This window comes from Anguilla rostrata, chromosome 13, assembly GCF_018555375.3.
Source record: "Anguilla rostrata isolate EN2019 chromosome 13, ASM1855537v3, whole genome shotgun sequence".
In the NCBI taxonomy this organism is placed as follows: Eukaryota; Metazoa; Chordata; class Actinopteri; order Anguilliformes; family Anguillidae; genus Anguilla; species Anguilla rostrata.
The window spans coordinates 26,306,890-26,326,906 of NC_057945.1; the positions used below are offsets into that span (position 1 = coordinate 26,306,890).

Here is a 20,017-nt window from a genome sequence, read left to right on the forward strand (position 1 = left end):
TCCCCTAAACAAGCTCTGAGGAGTAACAGGCATATAAGTTTCCTGGAAATTGTTATAATATACGTGATAGCAGTGCATTGCTCAATGCTTAAAATGGAAGGAAAGGAATTAGCTCAATGTAGTATCATTGATTATATTCTTTATGTAGTAGCCTAATCAATGTTCTGTAAAAGGCGAAATGACATTGCAATAGTTAATCACACTGAAATCCACATAGACGTAAAAACGAGTAGGCTACGTAGCCTAAAGGATGCTATTCACCGCAATGCTCCGACTTCAAAACCTCAGAACATTAATGTAGGCTATCCCATAAACCAGGCAAACTAATACTATGCTCACTTGTTTAAATTCACAAACAATACATCGGGTAACACATTCCACAGGAAGGGCGAGATGATATGAGATAACCTACTAGTAGCCCACCACGTATGCTATAGTCTAGCGGAACTAACAACAAACAACGGCGCTAGGATCCAGAGGCGTATGCCTGGACTCTCCCTCCCGCTCCCTCGCCTTTTTTCTCCCAAGCCTGTTTTAAAGTCTCTGCCAGACCCGGGCTCACATGCTACTTCCTGGATGGAAGGATGGAAAGCTTCCAGAGCGGCTCCAACTATTCCCTTTCTGTTTTCGCAAGACCCGCTGCGGCTTCCCGCTGCATGGACTACTACTACTAGATTCCCCAGTCCCTTTCCCTCCCTTGATAAATGAACTGATAGGGCTTGACCGGTGCCCTCGTCATGCTTTGCTCTGGAAGTATGATGAAGCGGTTTGCATGAAGGAGATTTTTTGAGAAAGAACACTAAAACCTGTATTATTTCCGTCTTAACTTCATAAACAGAAACAGAAGCCCGAATTTGTAGCGGCAGCAAGTCACATTGGCTCTGCGGTTTGCGTCGCAAATTCGTTCGACTTGAATTTATTTCCATTGTTGAAGCTTCTAATTCAAAATTTAAGACGGATAACTGTTAACAATTTTCTTTTTTGCTCTCGATGTGCATTGTGACATGCGGAGGCTACTGGAATCGTGTTGTTGGTGGATCTTCTCGTTGATTTTGTCAGCATTCGTGCTTTTTTGGGCCGACTGTCACCCTGGTAAGTTTTTATTCTTATATTTACTTTCTCAAAAAAGAAAGAAAAGGTAAAAGTTATCTTGCTTTAACATTACTTCATAAACAGTTGATGGCGATGGACATTCATAATCGCCGAAGTTAAATTGGACCACAAGTGGAAAACAGAAAATAGCCTAGTAACGTTACAATAAAGGCAAGACACGTATGTGGGGACGTGTATGTAGCTACATAATTACGCGTCCAAGCAAACTACGTTTCTTCACTGGAATGTTGAATTAAATCACAATCCGCAAAGCACCGTAGACTATAGGTTATTGAATATTGATCACACAAAGCTGACGCAAATGTAGAAATAGTCAATTTGATCAGTTAGACTAAAATACTTAGTACATTCGTCGCTAAATATAAAGCTCCCTACCTGTAACGTTGCAGTCTTAGAGAAATAGTGCAGCGAGTCAGCAGTGTCATATAGGCTGTTCACTAAACCGTTAGTTTAGCCTGCATTATAGGGTGTGATTTTACTAGCCTAGATTAGGTGCCACATAAACTTGTTATCAGCGCTGACATTGGATTGTTTGGTGACCAATTTGTCCGCTAGCGTTTTCAACGCTACTGTACATTCGCACAAAAAGTGATGTACAGGTACAGTGGACTAGCCTAAGTTACTGAATGTTACCGCTTGCTTTAGCCTCTGTCTTCAGTCGCTTAAGTTAAGCATTTGTAATTTCGGGTTTGCAGAAGACATCCGTTTAATCGAATCGGAAATATGTTCCCAGAGAAGGTGAAAAATAAGCAAACATTCTGGACATTTCTCCCTTTAAAAATGTCAGTAATAGTCGTTTGTTTTGGTGCAGTGCTGTCTTAAGCGGTAGCCAAGCAAATAAGAGGGGGAAAACGAGCTGGATTCGTTAGCCAGCCTATTACTAGTGTAGCAATAGGACACGCGGACAAACAATCTCACTCGCGGTACTCTGTTTTGAAGGGACGTTATGACGGATAGGCTGTCTATCTTCAGTAAGGTGAATTAATTTTGCGTGCAGAGAAGGAAAGAAAAACTAAACTAAACTGGACATGGATACTTGTTTTGTTGTTATTTTTATGACCTTGGATGAGAGGCACAATGGATTTTTTAAAATTTGTTTTCAACTGAGATTATGACCACGACAGCGGTTAAAGAAGTAGCTATCTTGCATGAAGTTACTTGCCTGTGAGGAAGAAGTGAACCAAGTGGACGTGGTTATCTGTACGATACTAAGCGCAAATGCTTTAGTAAAACCAAAGTAGAATTATAGGCTCCTAATTATTGCAGTCATCGTCTACTTAGGTTATATGCAGTCATTTAATGTGACTGCGCGTGTGATACAAAACTGCATCAGTTGTTAGGTAGTGGTATGCTGTACAGTCTCTGCGATATTTTATGTGGGTGGCTAATAACTCATAAAAATCAAAGACGTAAACTGTAGCCTCTTGTAACGCAAACTTTAGCAAAGCATACATTTTTACAGTAAATCAAGTGGTGTTTGCGTTGAAATACTTGAGGAGACTTATTTGAGACTGCCGCGATGTAAAATAAACATTCATCATCTTTATATTGATTTCTTCTCGATTTCAGCCATATCTCTGGAACCACTTTCTCAGAAACTGAAATAATTACATTTTGGGGGCGCTGCCGGGGAAGAGAACACAAAATCGGGTAGCCTCCCTCAGGCTGCCTCGCGATCTGATAGAAAATAGAAATGATGTAAAAAGTCTTCGTTAACTTTACAAAAAAGTGGCTAAATCGAGTTTTTCAGTATATGTCGTTTGTGTATCTTACGTTGATGCATCACTCATATACTGCCGATTAAACAGCTTATTTTAAATTAACACCCGCTGTCGTTTTGTTTAGTAATGGCTATATGGTGCAACACAAGTTATGGAAGACAGGCTGGATCATCTCAGTTGGACACATTTTCAAATTCTTAATTTACAATTCGTTAAGGGGAAAGCCTAGCCTTTCTTAAAACTAGCATGTGATTAGAAAGAGTTACATTGCACAACTAATGGCATCTGCATTTCACTTCGTGTATGAATTGACAAAAGAAACAAAATTCAGTAGACCATAGGGATTCTTCTCCTTTTTTTATTAGGCTATACTATTTGTACCGTTTATGTTTAGGAAAAATTATTCATGTTACTATTAAGTTATTTTTTATTTTTATAATCTTGCCTTTCAGCAGTTGATCCTAGTTCTAATGTAACTCCTCATCTTCCAGTTTTCATTCCTCATTCTGTCTTGGCAAGGTGTGAATTTGAAAGGTGTGTTTTATAATAAAAAAGCTTATATATATATTATATATATATGTGTGTGTGTGTGTGTGTGTGAAATTCATTTTTTGGGTGATGAGTCAGTTATTTAATGTCTGTTTATCGATGTCTAACTCTTGTTAAAAGAGTTGTCTTTGTAAATGTAAGACGCAGTAAAACTGAAGGGCAGATGCTGCAGTAAAGGACTTATTGTCATATTGATGTCCTCATCCGTGTCCAGCCCACTCCTCATCCCTGGATGATGCCATGGTGTCAGAGTATGTAGCATTTGGGAAGGCGATGGAGAGGTAGATTGGGAGACCTGTAGTGGTCATAGCCCTTTGGATGTTGTGTTGTGTTGTGTGGCTAGTCGGTCTGCATAGACGTTTCAGAAAACTGGCCACTGCTGCAGCAACAACAGAAGGGCTGGTAAAAAATGGAGACCATTGCCATTTTATTGTAGTGGGTCCATTCCTGCTTGGCTATTGCAAACAAGTGTCTAGCCTCTTCTTTGTCTGACAATGGCCAGTCTGCTGACTCTGCACTGAAACCTTGAAACATCTGGTGGTAATATAAAATTGCTGAGCATCAATCTAGGCATCTCACGCCACACAGCTCCTCTGAGCTTGATGCAGTCTCTGAACCCTGTAGGGCAGCCACAGAGTTAACAATTTGACAAATTGCATTTTCTATTTCCGGGCATAATCGCAGGTGACAATAGTAAAAGATTGCCTTTTTTGGTAATATAACTAATACGCTGTATTCTCTAGAAAATGAGATAGCTATTGTAGCACTACAGAAAATGCATAGGCTGGCAAATCTTTTTTCCCCTCCTTCTGGTGAGGTAGAATGGCTTTTGTGAATTTAATCCAATAAGATAACATGTTTAATATCCATTTTGAGCGAGAGCTGAAATTTTAAATCCCTGGTGTGCAACCATCAGGCTTGGCATTTTGGGCGATTGGATGTGCTCTTGGCCCCAGTAACAACATTATCATCATCATCATCATCTGAGCACAAGCCATTATCTGTCTAATGCAGGACCAAAGCAGCTATAATGTCCGCAAGGTCTCTTTATCAGTCACTGGGCCTGTCGTCGTCAGCGAGCATCCTAATAGATTGATTAAAAAGATATTTTGATCCGGGGAGTTAACTGTGCGGGTTACGAGGTGCATGTGCCTGCCTGGTGATTTTCGAATGGAGCTGTTTGATGTACCAAAGGCTGTGTGTGACCGCTCTGAAGCTTCCGTTATGTTGTGTAAAATACACTGTGCATTTTGAGGGAGAAAGCAGGTTCTGTCTGTAGCTGAGAAATTTGTGCATTTATTTTGCTGGTGTTGTGGTCGTCCATGTCTTCTTCCTGCTGCCTTAAATAACTTTTAGCAGTATTTGCTCAGAGGCTATGCAAGTATGTTCCCAGGAAACAGATAAATGTTGGCTGTGCTCAGAAGATTGGAAACTGTGTTTTCCTTTGCCCTGTCGTTGCTTTTAAGTTTAATGGAGTGTTGTATAATTGGCTTCATTCAACAGTGTTCCCTCATGTGGCTGTTTCATTGTTTCAGCTCAGGAACACCCAAACAATGTATGTTTTATTATTTTCTATAGGAAGGGTGGGAGTTTCCCATTATTCTCTCAAAGGTTTTAGAATTCAGACTCCAGTCTGCCCTTGGCTCCCTCCAATTATTATTTACTTTTTTGAGCGCCAGTTCAATTTTTTGCATGAGCGTCAGTTTGGCTTCCTGTCTGGCCCCTCTGCGAGTAGCAAATTTCATGCCGTTAGATACAGACCCTCCGTTAGCCCACGATCGAGGATTAAAGAAGACAGCTATTAATTGAAGATGTTTAGCGCTAATGCTGTTGGCCCTTTGAATGGCGCTGTAAGACAGAAAGGCACAGCGTGACAACCCCCCAACCCACCCCACCCACTTCCCTGTAGCTGAATCGGGGGCAGTAATCAGGGGTGACCAGATCCTCTGAAGTGGAAGCACGCCCTGGCGCTGTTATCAGACGAAGCTCTTTTTTTAGTGGGGGGTGGAAGGGAGGGGCTGGGGGAGCAGAGACTGGTAAATGTGCTGTAGATGACTCAACTCAACATTCCACGAACCCCACCCCCTTTCACGCTGTCCCATCCCCCCCCCCCAACACACACACACACCGGCAGGCCCTGGCAGCGTGCGGGCCGTGTAATGAGGAGGACAGGACGGCGTGGCAGCGATGCCCGCTGCGCTCTGTCGGAGGCGGAAAGCGGGGCAAACTCCGGCCCCTTGTGACAGCTGCTGGAGTTTCTCTGCTAAAGAGGATGTCAGTTGGGAGGATGGGATGCTGTTAAAGTGCTTCATCTGACAGTGTGTCGGCCCTGACTCTGGAGGCCCACTATCAGATGCCACAGACACGCAGGAGAATAAATGGAAGGGCAGAATAAACAGAGAACACATCAAGGGCTGCTTGTCCAAAGAGAAGTGTCAATGCTCTTCCGCGTACCTAAAACCTTGCTCTTCCTCTCTCCAGAATGAAATCACAGCTCTTTTGTTCAAACCTGCATTCTGCGATTGTGAAAGGTACCATCAAAATGATAAAAAAGCACATACTTGCATGGTTCCTCCTCCCATCAGCTACTTAAAAATATTACTGAAAAAAATAATGATAAAACAAAGGCATACATATTGGAATAAAATAGGAATATTGAATATCTTTATTTTTGTCAGGTTATGCTTTTAGATTGATGCATTGTTTGCCTTTATTGCTGTGCTGTCTCTTTTGGACCACCCACACTCCACACCTCCCACCCCCTCCTGCTGAGGAACCATAGATACTAGCCTGAGCAGGGGCGGGCAGTGAATTTACTGAAGGGATATGTGAGGAATTCTGTGGAGAGAGCCAGATATTCCCCACCTACCTCTTTTCAATAAGCGACGTTTCAGAACACTCCTTTTCATCCTGATCATCAGCTTGAATACTGTTCATTTTATGATTGTGACAGGACCTGATCCATTGCCCTGCTAAGCCTTTAGTTTCTTCTGTCAGAAAGAAGATTGGGCAGTGTCCTTAAAGTTAAAGTCTAGACCGGTGCTGGTTTTGAATTTATCAAATTACAAATGTAGTCAGGAGCTTATTCGTAAATGCAATCAAGACCAGATTGGTTTCTATTTAACAACCAGTCTCTTACAGACGAACGGACTGCACAGTGCTCAAATTTTTTTTGTTTGTTTTGTTTTGTTGTGGTTGTAACTATGACACAAATTCCATGCAATGCATTGTGGGTTCACCCTTAACAAGCGAGATACCTTGACCAACAGATGGCAAATAAACCATAGCATGCACATTGTCTACACTCTTGTTTCTTTCGGTTGTGAAATGGAATATTGTAAAAACCATTTATTTCATAACTTTTTTTTTAGCAATATCTCTTGGACTGTTGGCATTTCTTTTAAGGCAGTGTTTGCAACAATATCCAAGATATCCAAGGTGGGCACAGGAAATTGTTGGTTAACATGCATTTAAGCAACTTAACCAAAATCAAAACTGTTACATGCAGGGTGAAAATCATAAAAAGGAGAGAATTGTATGGTCAGTGAATCTACTGTGTTGAGTTGTAATATGCAGTTTGATACTTTTGTATATTTCTTGTTACAGTATTTTTCTCAGTTGAGTGCTTGAAGTTTTACATTAAGCTCAAGTGGAGAATGACAGGCAGTGGGCCTAGAGTGTCTCTGAAAACACACTTTGCATTGATATTATGCACATTGGGAAATATTTGATTGATTGATTAATAAATTAATTAATTTATGTATCTATTTATTTATTTTCCAAAGAAGTATAAAATGAACTATAAAAAAATACATATGCACGCTGCGTTATCAGCGTGCATATGAGAGAGAGAGATGTGATTAACTGTGTTGCAAACAACAACAAAAAAAATATAGGCTATATGAAAGGACTGAGATTCAGAGGAATATCCAAGATAAAATATCATGAGCTTCTCATAATGTACAGTGTTGTACTTGTTATATATTAATAAGCACTGTTTATGTTTTCTTCTGATGTTCTGATGTTTGGGGTACCATTGTAACTGCCACTAGAGGGTGTGTTTAGTGTAAAGGACATACTTATTTTTCCACTGTTGGATTTTTCTTTGAATTATTTGTTGTTGCCATACACACTGTAGAATGCTTCGGTATGCTTACCCTAGACTGGTGGTTATCGTATTATTTCTCCCTTTTAAGGGACAAATGGATTTGCTCCATAGGACTGTTCGAAAAGGGGATAAACCACCCAGAAACTATGCTTACTGTAAAAATGCTTGGATGACTTTTAATGATCCAAGTGTCTCTCTCAAAGGTTTCCAGGATCTGAGGTATGGAAACAATTCCAGTGCGCCATTTGGTGCCAGTGGCACAGCAGTTGGCCCGGCTCCCATTGTTTCTGAATTGGTCCTTATGCTTTCTGAGCTCATATTATTTAACAATTGCATAGATCCAAAGTACAGTAAAGCTACTCCTTCCTTTGTATTTTAGTTAAAGCGAGTTGGGCTCCCTTGATCCAGACATCATAGTTTCTGTTTTGTTCTTCCTATTGTTAGTGTGTTCTCTCAGTGTTTATGGATACGGTGCTGTTACGTGGACACAGATTAGTCATATTAAAGGCAGTAATTGCTCCCCTGTTACCAGTTGGCAGTTTTCACCCAAATGAATGAAATGTTTACAAATGTGTGAAGAACTTGTTGGCCTTGACCATAGTCTTCTTATTTTGAAAGACTAGATCCACTTGAAGTGCATGCAGGTAAGGGTTATGAAGGTTACGCAAGACATTTTTCTTTCGTTTTAAGTCTTTTTTATTATTATTTATGAACAGATCACACATTGTGGTGTTGATGTATTCCTACATTTTAGATGAGTTGTGAAAAAGCTCCTGAAACAAAAGGAATTTAATTCCCCCATGTTAGAAAGGCTTGCCTGGAAGACGCTGTTTGTTTTTTGTGCAGAAAAATAATAAGACTGAAAAGAAGGAAAGTGATCCCAATAACTGAACAGACTAGAGAAATACTATGTATAGTTTTCACGGAAGCTGTTTGGTGCATTAGGGTGAATGAAGGAGTATGGCTGGTTGTTACTCTGATCTCTGCTTCATTTTCCAAGGAGAGGAAAAAAACACCCACACGCCAAGAAGCGTTGCTGTCACACAGTCATCGGCAGGCCAGAGAGAACAAGAGTCTCCTCATTAAATTCTCGCAGTGGCGTTGGTTTTTCCACTTTAATGCTTGGGAGACACTTCCTCTTTGGAGAGATTGGAATACGGACTGCGGATTCTGCAGCAGCGCCCAATTTGTCTTACTTCTGGGAGGCCGTTTCAACTCTAATGCTCTTGCTCTCTGCTGCTAAATTGGCTTTCTTTTGTTTTGCACATTCACAAAACATGTCAGATAATCAGTCACTCCCGTATTGAACAGTTGGAGAAAATGTGTACAATCAAGTTCAGACCTAAACCGATTACCCAGCTGCCAATATTCAAAATAATTTTGGTTCTGTGGAAGAAAATTAGGCAAGGGCCTGGTTGTCAGTTTTTTCCCCCTGTATATCTTCTCAAGATATGAAAAGATTTTCAGTTCATGGAAAAATATAGTCAGGGACGTCTCCTGGGTGACACACATCACAATTTCCCTGTAATCATGTTTGAAAGAGATGGAATGTTTACTCAGGGTTTTAAAGCATGTTAACTTGACATGATCAGTGTATGTCTTGTCTGCCATTAATAATCTTTAAAAAAAAAAAAAAAAAATTATTAAATATTTTCACTATTCCCTGTTGACTGGTATTGAGACAAAAATTGTTTGCTTGTTAAGGCTCATTTCGAAGATTATAACTGAATAAATCTGTAACGTATTATTTTGAGCAGTGGAGCAGTACAGAGGTTGGTAATGTTTAATAGGTACCCTATTGATTCTTTTGACATACCACCTTTGGCTAATAAATGTGTTTGGTTTCTCAATGGAAACTTCCATTATTCCCCCTTGTGGAGGACCTCTAATTAACCAGGTATTTGAATATTGTGGCCTTTTCTTATGACATTTGAGCATTTCAGAACCATTGTTTTCCATGATTCTGAACATGTGCAATCCTCAGGTCACCCAAAGCACTTAACATCTTTATGTGAAACCTTTTTTTTTAATGATTTAATTCAGCAGGAAGGGTATCTCAATTTTTATAGTGTGAGGGAGAGAAAAAAGCACACAAGTTATTTATTGATTTATTTATTTTTGCACATTCAGATAAAAAGGCTCTCCTTAATAAAATACCCGATGCTATTCAGAATTGTAAGACGCGATCCAGTGAGAACTGTGGAAGTGAGAGGTGAGAGAGAATGAAAGCTTGAGACTGTGACCACGGCAACCAGACTGTGATGGAACCCGGCGATAGCTTTGCGCTCAACTGGAGGCCAAACTGACAGCAGCGCGTTTTCATATCAATCCACACTTGCACTGTGGGTATTAAAAACAATCAGTGTAGCAGGGAGTGCAGAATATAGTGCACATTAAACTCTGCACAGGTGGGGTGTTTTCAAATAAACCACCGTGAAATTAATTCGGCAGTGAGCATTGCTATTCGCTGTGACGATCTGAAGCCTTCTGGCCAGCCTCCCATGGTATTGTTTGGCCTTTCCCCTCATCCTCCTTCCTCTGACATGTGACAACAGGTGTACTGGGCCCTGTTGATGTGGCCAGAATACCAGGAACTTCCAGAAAGCTCTCATGGCACGGCATATAGTCAATTTAAAACCGTGGAGATACAGAGAATTCCCTCACGTTTCAAGGTCAGGTTTCTTTTTAAGGCATGATCTCCTGTCTAAGTCACTAGTGGGGTGTCATTCCTGTCGCTGGCTGTCTCAGACTCCTTCCTTTCCAGCACCCCCCCCCCCCCCCCCATTTGTTTTTACCTTGGAGTGTCATATTTTGTCCATGCTGTCAGCACATGGTGGTGTTGGGGCCCCCAAAAAGAGTGGACAGTTGAAGGAGGACCCGGAAGAGTGAGCCCAGGGTTCCACTCATCTTACTCCCTGTCAGAGGGACAATCCTCTGCGTTCCACCTGAAACTCCATCAGATTTACGCTGCAGCGACAGCCATCTCTCTGCACTTAATCACCTATGGCTCCCGCAGACCCACCAGCCGGCAGGATGGATGACCAGAGGACAGACTCGATGGAATCCAGTCAGGTGGAACAGTGTGTAACACTTGTAGGTGCTGCACCCACAGCCCCCACTGCCACCCCCTCATTTAGCTTTGGCACACGCATTAGTGAAAAGGAAGCACGCAGGCGCGCTGGAAAGGTGCGTTTTGAAGCGAGGCGCGACCGTACGTGACTGCAAATGCCGCCACTCTTTCTTGCGAGGCCATCTGACGGCTGGGTCAACACCCTGTTCCGTGTGTCACACTTGAGTGTCCAAGTCTCCATCTGCAGTCTCATCGCTGATGAACGCCACAATGGCGACTGTAGGCAGACCTGTTAAGACAAGTGTCAGACGAGAACTGTGGCTGGATGGCACTGCAAGCCTGACTTCAATGTGTGAGATATATATGTGAAGAATTGTTTTGATGTATGGTTCCCCTGTTGTACTATAGCAGGTGCCGCAGGAACTTTTGTGTTGCTGTGGTAGTAGAAAGTAGTAGACATGAGCAGTCACTGTTTTAAGGAATACAGAAATAGCATACAGTAGGTAGCCTACTATTTTTGAAAAGGCAAATTCTGTGTTGGTGCATGTGGGTGGCAGCTCTTGTTTGGGTATGCAAGATTTTGCTCGTTTTTTTTCTTCTCAAAAGTTTTAAATGGATGTGCTGCATTCAAGGGTGGGCATTCAGTGAGTTCGCCGTATTTTGCACTGCAGATAATAGGCTTGGTGGCAAAATGTCAGAGGCGCTTTTATTTATTTGCATACCAAACACTCCCATTTGTGTGAAGCAAATATTTACCCATGCCAATCTGAGAACAGTGCTCTGAATGGGAAGGGCATGCATTTGTTTTCTAGATAGGTCAAGTCTTGTGCTTTGGGACTATGGAAATATTCCCTAGCTCTCAGGCCATGTCACTGTTAGGCTTCTCACACTGTGACAGCATCTTGACATGCATTCATTGAATGCTCAAAAAAAAAAGAAAAAAAATCTAATTACCATTAAACAAGGATGAAGTCCCAGCCTAGATTTGACTCTGGGGCATATTAGAGACAATTAACAAAGATCAGGAGAGACAGTTTCCCTGGTTTCTGGTTCCATGATCACGGAACGTCCTTGCCAAAAGCACCCTTCCAGTCTTATTCTTTGCACAGATGTGCCCATGCTTTTGTTTTTCTCTACTTGGGTTGCTTTGTTTCAAGGATGTTCAAGATGTCACAGAAGATGTTCTGCTAGCTGTTGACATGCTTATTTATTTATTTATTTATTTATTTCCCGTGTCTGATCTATAGGGGTGTGGCCTGGCTCATACCTGATAAGCTGAGATTTTCGGGGAGTTCATGACATCTTTGTGGGGCAGCGATTTACCCTGCGCAGTGGGTGTGCATCCACGGTATACAGTACAAGATTCATCATCGTCACAAAGAAGGCTACATTGTGTTGCGAGGAGGCACTTGTCCATGTGGCCGAACTGATGGTGGCAGATGGCCGGTTGCTAACAAAATATCATTACATTTCCACTCCGCGTGTGAGCTCTCGGCCAAATGATGATGCAAAAGCCTTGGCCCCTGGAAAGTAATGTGGCGCAGTGACCTTCTTACCAAGGAAGTACAGGATGTAGTAAGAGGACACAACTCTAAAGGAGAAGGAGAGAGGAGAAAGCGTTGATTTCTCTGTTTGCTTGTGTTGTGGTGTTCCCTGTGTTTGTTGACTGCTACAGCGACATGAATCCCATCTTAAGCTATTAAATCCACATTCCGGTGTGCAAGGATACACAGCTGATGCAAGCGAAAAGTGATATCCAATATAGTTCATATTCATTAAAATTTGAAATGCCAGCACATTAGTCAGCAAGGGAAGCAGTGGAACCCTTTGTCTTAGGGAAACTGAGTAATAGAATATAGTAATAGTATAGTATCTGCATGAACAACTGTTATCCTGAAGTTAGGTTCTCGGTTGGTGGTGTCACTCCCTACCGTCTGGAAAACAAATTTTGACGGTGCCAGTGCTGACTGCTGCTGAAGTTCTGTAGGGCAGTGCGTAATTGGGCATAGCGTCATATGAGGGATATCCCCTGCCATATTGCACCAAGGCAACTGCTCTGGTTGTTGGGGCATCTGCAGTCTGCTTACACCAGCTGCCTTTCTTTTGCTTTACTTGCAAGTAGAAAAATTTTCTTACCGCTGGTCTGTTCTGATCTTTAAAAAGCTGCTTTAGAGGGGGGAAAGATTACCTTTGCCTGCAAATCAGATGATTTTGTAATTATTTGTTGTGAGACCAAGCCAACGTGGAGGAAGAGGCCCGGGATCCATTCTTCACCCTCCCTGCCACGTGGAAGTGTTCCTGTCTGCCTTAAAGTGAGGACTGTAGCCATGAGCCCAAAAGGGCAGAGGTTGTTACAGCAGGGACTGCAGCCCTAAGCTCTCTGGGTAGGATGCATGGAAAATGAAATCCTCTCTGGCTGCCAAGGAACCCAGATCCCACATTTCAGTCCGAGGTTTCTGTCTTGACTCAAATCAAGTCTCTCCTGTGTCAGCACAGGAGAATAAGGTAGGACTTCTTGGGGATTTTGACAGGTGAATTACTTAAAGGTCATGCTGACCAAGGCCCACAATAATTAAAAAAAAGGTCTTCTGAGATTATGAATTTGTGGTTTGTGTATGATGACTACACTCTGAAGTAATTCTGCAGAAATCTTGCTCTTTAAGTTTTACTTTTAGTTCTGAACAATGACGCTGTCGCCGAGAGAGGTTTTTCTGAGTGATCTTTGGTGGCCCAGTAGCAGATGTAGGTGAGTATGAATATTTGTGGATGCTTATGCTGGTGTTGTGAGGCACTTATGAAAACGATATGGACGCTCCCACTGATAAAATGAAATCAAGTGTTTTCATTTCATTCTAGAAGAGGACTTTGAAAAGATCAGATGGCATTGGGAAGACAAAAATCAATTTTGCCTTGGTTCAGTTATTAAAATTCTAGGTTTTGTTCATGGTGATTTGGCAGTGGTACATACTTCCGGGTGCCTGTGATTCACAAGAATGTGAGTAGGACAGTGATTTTGAAAATTTGTGGTTAAAGAAGGTTGAATTTCTCAGTGTGTTGCTCCTTTAAACCTGGCAAGAAATGTTTGTCTGATGTGAAATAGCGTACTCTACATATGTTGCTTCAGATTCTAAGGGCAGGTATTAAGCATGCTAGTAATTAGGGACTTATGCACAATGAGTCCTATATATTGATAATGGACAGGATGCATTCTTTGTTTGATTTTTGCAAGGATAGTGAAACTATGTGAAGGTATTTATGTGTCTTTGATCCACACTGAGGCTCAAGGATATATTGTCAGTCATGAACCCACACCAGCATTGCTGTGTCTTTTGTTTTTTTTTTTGTTCTTGGTCTGATAGAGACATGGTGAATTTGTAATTTTGCCAACATATGATATACTTTTCATTTTTGGCATAAACTCATGGCATAAACATTCCTACTAAGATGAACGGGCAAAGAAACGGTTATAAATCCAAACAGACAAATGTCATTTCTAAACCGCTTGTCTGTAGCGGATTGTCTGCCCTGTCTGTAAGGCTGCAGTCATCTGAGGCTTATCCTCAGTCTTCATCTGTATCTCGGACACAAAAGGATGGTCATTCATGGAGCAAATAAAGAAGAGAATTATTTGTAAGGCCGGGCAAGGTTCTGAAATTGGGTAGAAATTGCAGTTCCCCTCCAGCGCCATGAGAGTGGAAAGAGGTGCCTGTGACCCCGATGGGTGGGGGCTGATTGGGAAAGCTTGTAAGGTATTCCCAAATTTGTTGCTGATTTATTCTGCCCTTTCATGACAACTCAAAATCATCACCGGTACATAAAAAGATACAGCATTTTTGCAGTTATTAATCCCTCCCTGTACAGAATAAACATGTTGTTTTATAATTTACATCTCAGTAACTTAAGCTAAACATGCATTATGCCTGGAGAGAAAAAAATAATATAAAATCCTGTGAAAACTGACCAGAGGTATCTACAGTACATGTGAAAACCACTGTAGGCTCATTGGAGCTGGACTGGAATACACGATGAAAGTACAAAAAAAAAAAAGATAATGTGTAGAAACAAAATTAAGTGGGGTCCTGGGATGGGGATTCAGTCATGGAGCATGTGTCCTGATTTTTACGAGGACTAAGATAAAAAAACGGGTTGCAGCAGCAGGTTTTCAGCTCATTTCTTGACCCTCAGCACTCTGTTCGCATTTAAGGGCCGTAGCAATGTTTAGTCAAGGTCCATTTTAGCCAAACGAACACACCAAGATAGTCATATCATAGAACAGCTCATACTCAGACTAATGGGGCATTTTATTTATTTATTTATTTAAATCTTTCATAGAAGAAAGAAAAGACAGTTTCAGAGGTTATACCTCAGAGTAAATGGAAGTGAAGTATATTTTGACATTGACAGTTACTGTTATCATGGGCTGTTATGTATTGAGTCCCAAGGCTTTGTGTTATGCATGCTCAATATTAAGCTCAGTGCTCTAAAATGGAAACCTTTCGTCCCCTGCTCGTCCCCGTGCAAAAATTGGAACATTTTGTTTTACCAATTAGAATTGAGGGCAGATATAGACCCATTTCATCTTAAAAGATATGGCAGTTTGAAGAAGAGGGCTACACATGTCAACCTTACTCATCTTAACAAAGTCATAGAGCCCTGTGGTATTAGACTAGCTTTGGCGCTTAAGTAATGGGTCACTGCTATATCAACCTAATTCACATTCACTCTCATTATAATCTTTTTAATTAACGGGCGTTATGCTCTGGCGTTTCAAAGGGTTGGGGTGTATTTTAAATGGCATAGATGCCTGCCGTGATTGACAAGCCGTACGATTCTTCTGGAGATGCGTGACTAGAGAAATCAAGTCTCGCATATCTCAAGGGGAATTTTTTCAGTGACACCATGAGCTTAATTTTCGTACCCCTGCCTTCCTGTCCCCCTACCTCTCTGTCGACCTGCTTCTCTGCCACTGGGGGGGTGGGAGTTGTCTTTTCAACGCTGTAATGATCACAGTATATGTGTTGCGATTATGCATGCCTATACGTATTCATTTTGGTGCGCGGGGAGCTGGAAGAAGAGAAAGCCGGCTACCGGTGGTTTGTGGTGCCAATGATGGGAATTGAATTCACAGAGGGAAAATGGGATTTGGTTGCAGCCTGAACTGATAATGATGTAGCCCAAATGGATTTGTAATGGCTATTCATGGAGATGGCGAGCAGCTAAAATGGTTTGACACAAATATTAATACAGGTGGCAAGCGTAGCTGGCAGGGGTGGCAGGGGCATAAGCCATCACTCATGGCTTCAGGCTACAGGTGAACAACAAAAAAAAAAAAGAAAGAAAAAAAATTAAGCTGATAAATGTTTTTTTTTTTTTTTGCCATTCTCAGACACTAACTGAAGAAAACTATTTTTGTATGTCCCCTAAATATGATATATGGACCACCAGAATTGAGGACAGTTGCATGAAATAAATGCCATTTACTGCAGTACACAAATCGGTACACACACAGTTAATCGGTAAGTTAAAAATAATGTCCCCTGCTGCCTAAAATTACTGCTGTGACTAATCCCACAGACCTGCTAAGAAAAAGGATTGGTGCATGTAAACCATAGACTGCATGAATGTCTAGGGACAGGCAATATTCTGCCATTATCATTAACCTAAAAACGATGGCTAGATGGCCACAAAGTTATTGTGTATAGTGTTTGGGGGGGGAGGAAGGGGGGTGAAGAAAAATGAATACTGGTGACTTCCAGGCCATGAGAGATAAATTCTACACAAGCAGCCTGTGCAGGCAACCTCAGCTCAGTATGTTCTATTGTTTTTCTTTGTCAGTCACAGTGTCTACTTTGTGATCTTTTGCACATGTGAATTTCAGAATGTGATCTCATTTTTTTGCATACGTCATTTATGAATGTAATATCAGTTTCAATATTTTCCCTGATTTTCATTTTGTAAGGCATTACTGGTTTATTCCCATCATATCTGTGCAAATATTTTAATATGCCTTCTGTCACTAAGGTCCCTCTTGTTTTGTGATCTATGATGCCTCATGATGGCCTGCTTTTCTGGCATTGATTCTTCTTTGGTCCTGATTATGAGAGACAATTGCAACAGACTCAAAATGCAAATGCCACATCTGGAATTAACTCTAGACCTTTCGTTAGCGTTCTTGTGCATGAACTAATGATGCAACAGCACACAGTTGGCCAAAAAACAGCTGGGCAATCAATTGTCCAATTACATTTGGGGCCATAAAATGGGGAACTTAAGCTGACAGTCTGCACTTGCCCTGAAATGGGGAACTATAAAAATGTGCTGAAATTTCTACGGAGTGAAACCAAAATGTATAAAAATTCTCTTTAATAGAAGCTGAGAATCTGCGCTTTAACCACATTGTTTGATTATTATTGTAATCAACAATTTGAATTGTGGTGTACAGAGACGAATGTAGAAGAAGAAGAACAAAAAAGTCTTTGTCCCAAACATTATGGAGATCTATATATATATATACATATATATATAGATATATAATATATAATTGCTCATCCCTTTACATGCCACAGCTCAAAACCACAGAGAATTAATTTGTTAATTTTAATACATTTGTTTCCTATTTGCCGTCAGGGGCAATATCCATTGATTTTATTTACTCTGCACTGCACAGTGACTGATTGAATGCATTGCTTGGCTGATAGAAAACATCATTGCCTGGCAATGAGTCTTGCATACACATTGTGGTACGATAATCATTATTCCAGCATATGTGTACATGCTAGTCCTTCACAACACAAGCAGTATGTTCTCTGTGGGCGTGTGTGGGAAGTGTCCTATTCTCCTCTCATATCATCACAGATGCTTAAGGAGAAGAAAAATAATCATTTCAAACAGTCACAGGAAATGAATTTCTAACATCCTTAAAGCAGAAAAGACAGCATTCAGGATTAATGCAGCACGTTTTAGAGAAAGAGGTCCTCTGACAGCGTTTGTGTTAACTGAAATGTATACGTGGAATGACACTTAACAATATGCGGCTTACAACTAGATCTTTACCTGCTAATGTATACGGTTGTAATTGAAGCAATCATGTTGGTATTTTCAGTTTCTGCCCATGGTGATGCAGGAATTGTGCCCCACGCCAATAGGGGCCTAACCTGAAATTGCTTTTCTTCCTCTCGCTGTGTGAAAAATTGCACTTGGCCAGGACACAGGTCACACACATAATGAAAGTGCAGGGCTTCGCCCAGCTTTGTTAAAAGTGAATTTAAATGTAAAATATTCCTTTTGTCGGACAGCACTTAGTGAGTGTATCGATCCCAAATGAAAGGTGACCGGGACAGAAGGGCCAGGGGGCAGGTTGTAGTGCGTTTTTCCCTCCCTCCCCTCGGTGGTGTCACCAGACTGCAGCTTCTTCTTTCTTTATCCATTCCCAGTCAATTTGGACTTCTGTTTCTTTTTTCCTTCTTTTTCTCTTTCTTTCTTTAGTTTTTGCACATGTACAGATTTCTTTCTAGTCAACACCCAAGTTTTATCCATCAGCTTTATCAACCTATGAAATATACTGTGAAATAATCTAAAATCGATCAGGGAACTAAAAGAATTCTGTTCCTAGTGGCCATGTGGGACATCATAACTCCTGTTAATAGTCTGAAGAATGACCCTGGACGTCTTGCACGGCATCTCTGAGCTCAGACCAAACAGGTCCCTCCTCTCCCAGTAAATCTTTAATATGGCTGGATAATATATGCACTATGGATTTCTGTAATGGTCAGATCCAGTGCAATACAATGCTGTAAATAGCCTTTGGGCATTAAAAAATATGCGATAAATAGTTCCCACCCCTCTCTAGTGCAGATGCACTGGGTGAAGTGCCTGCAAATAAGGAGCACTGGATGCGTGACCTATGATTTAACAACTCGTGTATGATTAACTCGTTAATTAGTTTACCGAAACCCCGGTCGTCTTAATCAGAGGAGTGTAAGACCATTTCGTTTAGTATATCCATCCTCTAGACCCACATTAGTAATGGCTGCAGGACCCAGACACAGTTAATGTGGGACCTAATAGCCCAATTAGAGGGCATGCATCGCACAGATGTCTAGCAGAGATTGCCCTTATTTCGGAGCAGTGTTACCGGCTAAACGGAAATGTTTTTGGACCGCTCCAAGCTTGGGGCTGGGGAGTAATGTATCTGCTCTTTTCAAGTGTTTGAAGAATGTATTTTTAAAAAAGCATGGTTATTAGCATTTTAAAATCTGATGCTTTATCAGATTTAAAAGCTTAACTTTTCTGCTTGATTTCTTTATCTTTTAGCACGGACACCAGTGTCAATAGTAACATTATAGTTTTCTTTTTCATTTTTAACTTATAATTTACTTCAGAGCACTGTTCTGTAGCCAGTCAGTAGAAGGCCCAGATTGGGCTGTGAGCTCATGACTGGTAGGGGTCTCCATGCATGTTGTCCTGAACTCTAGAGTGACAAGACAAAAGGTCCTTGTGTCTCAGCTCTGTAGTGCAGTGAGTCTATCGCAGTCTAGTCTTTATACAGTAAGACTTCTCAGTCCATTAGTCCTGTCTTCAGTTAAAGAGCGGCCTGTCTAATGTACAGACGAATGGCGTGAGAAGTGTCGCAGATGTGGTTTCTGTTTAAGCTGGAGTGAGGCACACTGAGATGAGCATGTCTCAGGGGGTGTATAGGCGTGATAGCATGTGCATCGTGGGTGTGTTGTTCCAGTTTTCTACAGGCTGTATTAACTCCGCCTGAAGGTGATGATCGCAGTGTGTGGTTTTAATTAGGGCTGAGGTTTGCAGGCCTTTGCTGGTGAGCTAGGCTCTGAATTGATTTTTTTTATTTTTTATTTTATTATGGATTTCAGCACTGTAGGAATATGTGGGTGTTGGAAGGCTGCTAGGTGAATTCACCCTTTCTGGATCGCAGTGCCTAAGCTGACCCCCTTCACAACGGAGGCGCCACATGTTTGCTTTCTGTCCACTTCTTTTTCTGACAGTCTCAGGAAAAATTCTGCCAGATGTGGCCACCCAAGCTTTGCACGTTCACACCCCTAATGACTGCACTGAGCATGTGCCAACTGAGTGATCAGCGGAGTTAATCATATCTCATTTTCATTCATACTTTGATGAAATCATTTTCCACAGGGCCCAAATATGCAAGGTAATTTGGATCAATATTTACCTCAGGATACAAAAATGAACCATATGTGGAGTGGAATTAATTTTGTTTTAGAGCTTGTGTGAGCGCGTTCACCTTTGTATGCATGTCTACACATTTTCCTTTAGTTTTTATCAGAGAATCAGAGCTGCTTTAGCATTACTGTTTTTTTCAGTTTTAGCTTTCTGTAGTTAACACACAGAAATCCAATCTCTGTATCATCCCCATGCTTCTTCACTCACCACACACACACACACACACACACACACACACACACAGAGCATGTG

General features: G+C 41.3%; 1 protein-coding gene across 1 annotated transcript in view; it reads left to right on the forward strand.

Moving 5' to 3' along the window:
• The first annotated feature begins 481 nt into the window (after window positions 1–481).
• Window positions 482–20,017, forward strand: part of ptprga (protein tyrosine phosphatase receptor type Ga) — a 196,909-nt gene continuing 177,373 nt past the window's right edge. Inside the window, exon 1 of the mRNA XM_064304975.1 lies at window positions 482–1,092. Within this exon, the coding sequence (XP_064161045.1) occupies window positions 1,005–1,092 (88 nt within the window). The 5' untranslated portion in view covers window positions 482–1,004. The remainder of the gene's footprint in view (window positions 1,093–20,017) is intronic.